General features: G+C 39.4%; 1 protein-coding gene across 2 annotated transcripts in view; it reads right to left on the bottom strand.

Annotated features, from left to right (window-relative positions):
• SECISBP2L (SECIS binding protein 2 like) overlaps positions 1-10,573 on the bottom strand; it is a 43,213-nt gene that overhangs the window by 12,395 nt on the left and 20,245 nt on the right. For both annotated transcript variants that reach the window (XM_006029033.3, XM_014522441.2), the window contains exons 7-13: positions 10,104-10,219; positions 7,232-7,363; positions 6,492-6,575; positions 4,814-4,981; positions 4,521-4,662; positions 2,790-2,959; positions 652-784 (exon numbers count right to left, since the gene is read on the bottom strand). In XM_006029033.3, coding sequence (XP_006029095.1) covers positions 652-784; positions 2,790-2,959; positions 4,521-4,662; positions 4,814-4,981; positions 6,492-6,575; positions 7,232-7,363; positions 10,104-10,219 — 945 coding nt within the window. The remainder of the gene's footprint in view (positions 1-651; positions 785-2,789; positions 2,960-4,520; positions 4,663-4,813; positions 4,982-6,491; positions 6,576-7,231; positions 7,364-10,103; positions 10,220-10,573) is intronic.

Here is a 10,573-nt window from a genome sequence, read left to right as displayed (position 1 = left end):
GGGGGAGGAGGTAGGAGGGGGAGAAGAGGGACCTAGTCTTGGATTTGAGTACATATGTTAAGCTCACAAGAAGTGAAATACTTTTTGAGAAACGAGAGCAAAGTGAATAGTAGATTACTGAAGCTGGAAGCAAGGTTTGAACCATTTACCAACTCCAAATATTACAGAACAGCTGATAAGAAGGCCCAACAGAAATTCAAAGTTAAAAGTAGCAATGATTAAATTGAAGTTTTTACCAGATGTCAGAAAAAAAGCTTCTTAATAGGGTGGCCCAGGAGAAAGAAACATCTCAAATGAGGTGAGACTTCGTATTTTAGTCATTTAAACTAGACCGAGCACCCTGCCCTGGACAAATTTCTAGCACCTCAGAAGGGAAACAGATATTCAATGTACAGGCAACCCCCGCTCCTAATTGGTTCCTGAAACAATGAGCGTTAAGTGAAACCAGAAGTATATGACAACCTAAGATGGCGACCACGAGCGTTATAATGAAACTCGCTGAGTGTTAAGTGAAATCAGGTATCAATTTAAAATGAGCGTTCCAGTGAAATAGTGCTAAGTGAAACAGTGTTAAGTGGGGGTTGCCTGTATAACAAGCTACCACCAGTGAAATGTATTATAAAAGGGTTATAAAAATGTAAGAGTTCTTACCTTCTTGTGAGGCTATCTCCTGAGACTGGTCAGAAGTTAAACTTATTTGAACCTCTTTCTGTTCGTCAGATCCTAGAAGACCGTGATCCACAGTTGAACGACCTTTCTTTTCTTCTCTCTCTTTTAAAATAATCTAGAAACAAAGATACAGACTTTTAATCAATTAGAAACCTGCAGGTTATAGATTTCTACAGTGGGGATACTTCTAAGATACTTCTATTACATAGAAAACACTGGGTTTACTTTCAGTGTTACTACGTCAAAATGTCTTAGAGCAACTTAAACTACCCATTTAAAAATTCCTTAACTGATGGACGATACAAGGAAAATTTCTTTTAAAGTTTCCACCATGTATGAACACATGTTTATGTTATAAGCACTGCTGCTGGGAGGAGGTTTCACAGCTTTTGTTTTAAATACTTTCCAACTTCTGTATGGAAAGAACATTCACTTCTCTCACTACTTCTCACTCCCACTCCTGGTAATATACCTGGTGCACGAATGTAATTAAAAAAAATAACAATAGAATCTTCTATTCCTTCCTGTGAAAGAGGACTATATAAAGTGCTGAAATGATGTAGACCTTTGTTGTAACAAAGACAGACCAAAACAGCCAAACAAGTGTTGCAATGAGAAAAAAATCAAATGTATGGAACAGATTTTCGGCCCTGTTCCTGTCCCTTTTATGCTGCTTTCACAGTGAGAAATACTCATGTGAACTTTCCAACCTGTGACCTGGCATAGGAGAATCCATGCATAGCAAGGTCAGAGTAAAGAGTAACCCGCTATACATTACTTGCTTTAGGCCCCCACAGCTAGTGGGAGGGCTGTTCCCAGGGGATGTCGGAAGCATACTGCATCCCCTAAATCCAGAAGATCACAAGAAAGCTATTCCTTGATGAAGCATCTTTAGCTGACCCCAAATTTGCCAAAAATTAGGGGATCACAACTGGAGAGTCTTTGCTCTCTAAACGAGGGGTTAACAACCTTCTGCCACTAGAGGCTGCTGTTTGCGACCCCACTGTGGGCTTCAAACCTCTGTATGCCCACCCATCAGCAGATGCTGAGCCTGGGGATGCCTCTGCTGCCATGGCTGGAACATGCTGCCAATTCCCTGACAGGTTCAAATGTCCTTATGGGCTGGATTTCGCCTGCAGATCAAAGTTTGCCAATCCCTGTTCTGCAGCCTTTGGGTCCCACACTGACTATATAGTTCAGCCAGGACAGAACATCTGACCATATCAATTCAGGACATGATCATCACAGAAAGCCTATTTCTAGCAAAAAGCATCTAAATCTCATCCTGGGCTTCACACCAAAACTAACATGGTCTTGCAAAAATTCTACCTGGCCATTTCAGGATCGGGTCAATGCTTTGTCACTGAAACCTGAGGTGTACTGCACTGGCGCATGGGATGCTGCACCACATTTGTGTTAGTCTTAAACATGAGTAGACACAATGTTCATTTGCATTTAGGTAAAATGTATTAATGTAACTTTTTGAAAAAAGAGTTAGTTATCAAAATAGTAAAAACACCCTCGTGCAGGTGTCAGCAGCCTTTTGCTGGCATGGGCCAGAGCTTGCAACCTGGCCCTGGCAGCAGGCTGGAAGCTCCCCAAATGACCAGTTGCTTGTATTCATAATTGCTGCAGATCTGCAACACCTGCAGCTAGGGAAGTGCAGACATGGTGGAGGGAAGCGCTGCAAAGGGGGTGCGTAGCACCACCACAGCTCCATGTTGGTGATCTCTCCTACCAGACTAGACCTCTGGGGGCAGAAACCTATGGTCCACAGGCCAGATTTTGACCCTTGCCTCAGTGCATTACATACTAGAAAGCACCAATGTAGATTGATTTCTACCAGTCAGTCACAACAGTGTAGCTACTTTTTCCACACAACTGAACCTCTGTTCAATCCAGTTATTTAATAATTTTTTGCAACTGCTTTAAAATGTACAAGTAAAATGACAGAGCAAGACATTGACACAGGTGTCAGGACTAAATTCAGGAATGCAGGCGTCTCAGCCCTATACTCTATGCCACCAGACAACAGCTAAAAATTACTGAAACAACTCTGCAAGTCATTTTATTTCTCAAATCCTGAAACATGACAGTTTCCAAGAGGTTATGCCATTTACCTTTTTAAGTGCTGTAGGACGTTTCAGTTTTGCTATCTCTCGCTCTTTTCCTCTTTTTACTTTTGGAGCAGTTGAGTCCAAAGGATTAAGGCAACCCATAGATGGCTGTCCCTTAGTTAATGATTTTCTGTTGGCCGATTCTTTGGTATGAAAAGGAGCAGCACTGCCAACTAAATATAAGCAATTAGATATTATTCTCAGTGAAAGGTATTGCTGAAAGGAAACTGACATTTCAGAATTTCCACTAATGACTTCTCAAAAAACATTTTCCTTCCTTGGAAAAAGCAGTGCACAATGACAGGAAAATTACATCACCAAGTGCTTCTGCTTCCAGATGGTTTAAGTTTTAATACAATTGAGCTTCATGTTTTAGGAAAAAGAGTCAATAACTGACTCGAGGAAAATAAACATACATGTAGAGCATTAAAAAAAACCCAAACGATTAGGAGGGCAACTCCTTCAAGTGTCTACTGTAATCCAATTATGTAGAACAGTAAGATTCCCACTACATAAAATACCCTGTATCTATACATGGATACTGAATCAGCAAATACACCTATTAGTTGGCATAACAGAATAAATCTTTCCTCCTTCTTAACCTCACATTTTTCTAAAGAAGAAATTAGATGTTTTCATGTGGTACCAGGACAAAACAAATGTTTTAAAAATGAAGATGACATCAGCATATATCATAGATCTTTGCAGAACTGCTGGATACAGCCTTGCTAAATCAGAAGTTATGGCTAGAAGAACACCCTGCAAATGTGAGCACTGCAAAGTAGCAAGCAAGCTACCATGTCTATTATCAGGCTGCATTTGGTTCATTTCTCAGGAACAGGATAGCAGAGTGGTGCTCAACGTTTTTGGTCAGTAGCCCAGATGGGCAGTTCCTAGGCTGTATCTGGCTGGTGGTCCCAATTCAGCACAGGACAGTTGTAGCAGAGCCCCATCTAGCTGCGGTGGGGGGGCGGCATCCTGGCTCCAACCTGGCCCCGCCAAGGGCCAGTGATAAGGGAAGGGTTGTGGCTCAGCCCGACCTAGCCATACAGGGGCAGGGTCTGTGGCCAAACCCCACAAGGGAGTGGGGCCATGGCTCAGCCCCAACCTAGCCCCACGGGTGGAAGGGAGCTTGAGCCAGCCCCAACTCAACCCCAGCAGGAGAGCAGGCAGGGTCTAGCTCTATCCAGCCTGGGGGAGGGGCAGGGTATGGCTTCATCCAGCCAAAGGGGTGTGGGAAGGGGGCATGACCTGGCTCCAACCTGCTGCACAGGGCTTAGGGTTTGGAAATTTGGCAGCAGGGAAGGGTGGCCGTATTTACTGCCATTACTCCTCTGCCACCAAACTTCCTGGTCTGTGGGAAGCCCTGCAGCTCACATTGGGCCTGCAGGCTGGATGCTGAGAACCCCGGGGTTAGCATTATTCGAAGTAGTGGATAAAGCTGCCATTTTAGTAAACATCTGTCAGTTTGTAAGATGGAAATTCATTATTGTATCCCAAGTGGCACAGCTGTACCTAAAAGTGCAGGGATTAAGAAACTGCAATTTGAGGTAGTTTTTAGTTAACACATTGCAAACTGATTAAGTTTTATAATATTGTGAGCCTTGTTTAAAATATCCATAACCTTAGAGAAATGCAACCATCATATGAGAAACTTCAGAAACTAAATTCAGAATGATCACATTTTGAAACTCAAAACAGGTGCTATGGAAAACTAGATTTAGTTAGACATACCGGTGTATGAGAGAGGTCTGGTGTTAGTGATCTGACGGGCTTTCATTGCTTGCTGCTGTTTCTCGAGAGCTGCTAACATGTCCCCCAAGTCTAACTGCACAGGAGTTTTACTCTTCTTTCCAGCTGCTTTTGATAAAGCCTCCTATAACATGAACACCATATACTGTTTATTTGTCTGCGTACCAAATGAGCTAAAAAGAGCAACTATTTTAAAAAAGACGACACTAATTCCAGTGTGTTAAAGAATTACCGCACCCCACTGCCATCAACAACAAGCTGAAAATGTAACAGACCTGAAGTTTCTTTTGCTCCATGCTTATTTCAGAGTATTCTTGAGCTGTGGCAAGCGCTGCTGCCAAGGCTTTCTTCTTCTGACTTTTTGCACGTTTGGGTACAGAAGTCGTAATAGGAATGGGAGTCTGGACTATGTTGATTGGAGAGTTTTCAGGTAAGTCATCCAGCTAAGGTTGTAAAGAAAGCGCATACACATTATTAAAAGCTGTTACAGCATGAAAAATAATTACTTATGTGAAAGGCTAATAAAGGATTTACTTAAGGTGACTGATAAGGTATTCTCCAGTACCATATTCCCTATGAGAAGAATTAAAATTCAGCTACTATATAGAAAGTTAAAGTTTAAAGGATTAAAAAAGTTTAATTCTGCATAGCACTTCACCCTTATTCTGAAAGACACCCATTTTGGGGCATTTTAGACGGAGTTTGTTTTATATTATCTTATTTAAATATTATATTTTGTTTTTTATAAGCTATTTTGTGTCTGAGCCCTTTAGAAGGAAACTAAAGGCTAGAAAATCTAAGTAAATAAAATAGATATTAACTGCATTTACATCCTAATAATTATTGCAGGCAGATGTCAACATGAAATATTTGTTTGACTCAAACAGGATTCGACTTTCTGGCAAATGACATTTAAAACACACAATATATTTTAAATACAAAATTTTGCACCAAACAATTGCACATTGAACAATTTTCAAACAATGAGAAGCACAAATCAAGCAAACTCTGTTGATGTCAGTTTAAGTTTGTATTTTTCGTTTTTTATGTCGTGATTTAACAAAACTGTTGAGATGCATTACTAAGGCAAAATGCAATTTCTTAATTCGTTATTTTATGCTGAATTTTCTTAGGAAATATTCAGTCTCTATCCCCTCCTCCAATAAAGCTTAAACTGAATGCCTTGTTTCTGTTTGTACATCAAGGACAAAAAATGGCTAATACAGATTAAACCGTTTCTTGAGTCCAGTGCTTTGTGATGACTCATTAGTAGCCAAACTTAATGAACATGTGTTTGGGTCCTCCAGAAACAGTAGTCATTTTAAAAACAATTAAAAAAAAAAAATCTGAAAAAAACCCCCAAATAAGGCAGTGCAACTTTAACCACTTTAAAGACAGCTTATCTGATTAAAAAATAACTGAACATTCAAATAAAATGCATCACTGAACTTAAATGATGTTGCAAAACCTCTTCTTTTTCTCTGATTAACTATATTAAAAATATATTTTAATTTACAACACACTAGAGTATGTGAACTAATTAGCTTCATTCTTAGAAGCATTTTTCCTTCAACTGTTCCCTTAATATTGTCAAGAATTTTTTCCTTACAGAGCCTTTCAATGTTTTTTCCCTAAGTAATTTTAAAAAATGTGTTCCTACATACATCATATAGCACCACTGTTGTTAAACAGCTTTGGAAAATAAAAATTAATAAGTTCTGGCTTTTTAATGCTGTTTTTCCAGCACAATGCTATTTTACTTAAAAGACAAATTAGAAAGGCATTTCCACAGAAGTTTATGGGAATGTATATGTTCTACATTTTTCAACAGTTCTACCTTTTCTCCTCTTCAGACAGATTAGAGACTCGCACACTATTTCCAATTGAGACACTAAACAATTTTTTTTTCTTAAAACAAGTTGTTTTAGAAACATCACAAGAACTTTTACTCACTACTTTTGGTGTAATTTTTTGCTGAATGCCACCACCTTTACCACTTCCATTTTCACTGTTTAATTCTGGAAATTCATCTTCATCCTAAATGAAGAAGATTATGCATAATAAAATGAAAGGTTTCAAAATGAAGGTCACCTTTGTGTGTCCAATCAAAAGCATTAAACTCGAATGGGAAAAAAAACCAAATCAAACCTGTTTCAACTAACTGAACTATATATCACTTTGTAACAAAGCAAATACTCAAATACTAAAAACCACTGACAAGGGAAATAATTACAAGTTTATAGCCTTCTCGTAACTAATCAGCTTCAGAAATATTTTGACAGATAATTCTAAATTATGCTGAGGCAGCAATCAGGAAGATGCCTATTCAAGCAGGAAGTTCTTATACTCACAGCTTTCAAAATACAAGCACTAAGTAAATAGTACAATATGTTAAATAAATGGCAATTCTAGAGAAAGATGTTGAGCTGATTTACCATTTTAACAACTAAATAAAAATGAAGCAAGTAAATTTTGACTAAATCGAGTATAAGTTGTTTAAAAAACAACCCTCCCCCAAGAAATCCCCCATCAGTATGCACACAAGCTAGAAGTACAATGCATATTATGAAATTTGTTTTTTATTGTGGAACTCTGAAGTTAACTTGCTGCCAGAACTGTCACCCACTCAACATTATTAGACCTCATCTGCGACTGCTTTTACACTTGCAAGCAATATAAATATAGAAAAATACCTCAAAATACAATGATTCAGGGCTTGGTTCAGTTCTGTTCAACTGGTTGGTTGTTAACGGCTTCTCATGCCTTTTTTGCAACTTCTGGCGTCTTTCTGAAGACGTGCTATGACCCCTGCATCTGAAACCAGTCTAAAAGCAAGAAAGTTGGAATTAATATTATTAAAATACATTTAGTTTAGTAAGTTTATAGACAAGCAAACAAAATGTAGCTAATTAAAAGGGGCCAGAGACTTGCCCTATAGCAGATGCCCTGAATTAACGGTCTAGCTGTTTTTACCCCATACGAAGAGCAAACTAAACCATGCGCTTAGCACAAAATGGCAGATCCGGCCAAGATTCCCCACCCAGCCGTGTGCCCTGACAGCACCGCCCAGGCCAGCCGCCACAGAAACACTGAGCCCATGCAGCCACAGCCCCACTGTTCCTGGGATCTCCATGGGGACCAGCAGGAGTGATACAGGTAGGAGCTGCTGGAAAACGGAGTCTATCATGGGCCTTACCCCCCCCCCCCCCTGCCATAAGGCAGGAGCCAGGAGGTGGTTACAAAAAAACTCTGTTTCCTCCATGAAAAGCTTCTCTCCAATATTATTCATCCAGCAATAATAATGTACAACATTGCTCATACATTCAGTAACATTAATACAAAGTACCATATTTAAACAACATCCCACTCACCTGAGCTGAGGGAGACCCACGTTCAAGTCTCCATTCTGATAAGGTAGGTTTCCATCTCTCCTACTTAAGTTTTTTACACTTTATTTAAATTAATATTTGCTGGACCAGAGAGAGAGTGACTAGCGTAGCCTAGTACAGAACCAGAGCAACTAGATCAGACTGAAACCCAGGTCTCCCACACCAAAGGAGAGTGACCTACCTGCTAGGCTATTGCTTGTTCTTTCACTCCCCAAAACAGCTAAGCTGTTTTTGAAAGAAAAAGTCTGAAAGGTCTCCATTTTATCCCAGCAGGGAATAAAACCAAGGAACTAAAACATCACTCTCTTTTTTTCTTTTCTTTCCTTTGTTTTCTGGCCTGTCCTCATTCATATTCTGTTCAGCCCTTCACCAATAATGCACGAAAAGCTTTTAATCTCTTGGCCTGACTGCACAAGTAAAGATTCCCACCACTCCTTGAGTGGAATTTAAATTCTCATGCTGGCAGCTCTGTCAGTTCAACTGCTTGCACACTTTACCTTGTGTAACTAATGCAGTTAAGAGAAGCAAAAGACTGCCCACTTATGAGCATCACAGCAGAGTCAAGCATGAGAAGAACTGACAGAGAAGGAGGCATGTTCCAAGTGGCTAGAGAGCCAAATATCCTACAGCTTTCTGAATGAGCTTTTGCTGGCAAGATTCCATTTAAGAAAGAAGCAAGTTAAATCTATGCTCTTAACTGCTGCCCTTTTGTTGCAGTGTTTCAAGGACAACTTCTCCTTCAGGTTCAAGGAGCTGGGCTGAAATCAGGTATATTTTATAGCTCTCTGTGCCAGGTCTGTTTCATTTGGCACTTTCCCTGTAATCTTAAAAGTCAATCAAACTGACATTTCATAATAAAAGGGTGGTGCCCCTTCTCTTCACCTGGCGTACCCAGAGGCACTGACCAGGAATATATAGTGTCAACACGGGCACTGTGTCATTCTCAAGACTGCTCTCAAAAAAAAAAAAAAAAAAAAGAGCCCCCTCTATGGAGCGCCTTCTGTCTCTTAAAAACCTTCACAGCTCCAAACCTCAGACTGAGGCAGCAAAGTTGCTCTCACACTTGAATGCCGTGCCCAAGATCCATGTCAGTATACCCGAGAGCAGCAGAATGGGATGACCCCATAGCACCCTTACTACCTAGATCCAGGTTTGAAGCGGGGCGGCTTGGAATAATTAGTTTTCAAACAGCATTGACTCAAAGTAACCAGAGTATATAAGGATAATCCACAATTAGTGCATTCCTAGAAGATTTAGGGGGAAATCAATTTCTCTAATTCCAACGTTCATATACAGGAGGAGAAAAAATAAGGATGGGGGGGGGAAGGAGGGGAAGGACACCCACTGACATACCTTCTTGCACATGTGTATACACATAACACCCTTCCCCCCCACACCTGGTTTCTAATATCCAAGGGTCTCAAGGTAAACAAGCAGCTATTTTAGAATTTGCATCTTATATCAAGATTTGTACCAGTGGGCTCTGATGAAAGGCTGGTACTCAGCTATAAAGAGCTACTCACTAACAATTTTTCAAATAAGTTGCAAGACCATCATGGTTTGAAAGGGCACCCCCAAGCAATCCTAACATGCACCAAGATACTGAAGTAATTAAAATGCTCTAACAATTTTCTCCTAGGATAATGCCTTACATAGTTTTCAGCACACAACTATCTAATAGTCCACCTCCATAAAGAAGAAGATTTTATAGAAATACTAACAGGGCAAAACTCCCACAAATATAACAGAGCTCAGCAACTTCAGGTCAGTCAACAGGAACAGGGACTTCAGGTATCAAAATATTTGTGATTTCTTTAACCATCAAAACAAAAGTTAACATGAGCTTTATTTCACTCAGGTTGTTTAAAGCATTTATTAAACACCCTATACAGTACATGTAAATTGTTATGCTGATTATTCTATAGAGGCATCTTAATTTCACAAATTACTTTATAAATATACCTAGAAACATACGTTCCTTAATTGCAGATTATAGACTTTACTTATGTTTGGCAGATTTCTACCTAGATTATGTCAATAAACAGTGTTTAAACAGTCATGCAGTTTTGCTCCCTTTTATTTCATTTTCAGTGACTATTTAATACATGTTAATTCTTAATGATTTGAGATACAATTTACAAGATAACTAAAAAAAAATTATTAAAGATAGAGGTACCTGTGAACTATTTCTCTGTTCAGCTTGCCTTCCACCTCTAGAAAACATCTGTGTTTTTTCTATCCAAGGCTTTTTTTGAATTGCCTGGCAATTTACATTAGTCCAACTTAGACCAGCTGAAAGAAAGATAAAAAAAAAAGACAGATATAAAAAGCATGTGATTATTGCAGAACTTACTATGCTGATCAAGTACTACCAGATACCACAGAAAAAAAACCCACTTAAAATACGTTGATGTGATTCCTGTAATTGCGAAAAATTCACTTCCATGCCTACAACTCTCGAATTTGGTAAAACTGTTTTTAAGAACAGAATACTGCCAATAGGCCTTCAACTGCCAGATGTCAAATTTGGTTATTCTGGTAGACAGGGTTCAAATTATACTTTGGCTCTTTTGTGGGGGAAGCCTGCAAAATAAATTAAACCAGTTCACCGATTAACAAGTCCACCTAGGTGAAAGTGCAATCCGA

Source organism: Alligator sinensis, unplaced genomic scaffold (assembly GCF_000455745.1).
Source record: "Alligator sinensis unplaced genomic scaffold, ASM45574v1 scaffold814_1, whole genome shotgun sequence".
In the NCBI taxonomy this organism is placed as follows: domain Eukaryota; kingdom Metazoa; phylum Chordata; order Crocodylia; family Alligatoridae; genus Alligator; species Alligator sinensis.
The sequence above is the reverse complement of the archived record's forward strand: the minus strand, read 5'-3'. Positions and strand labels throughout refer to the sequence as shown.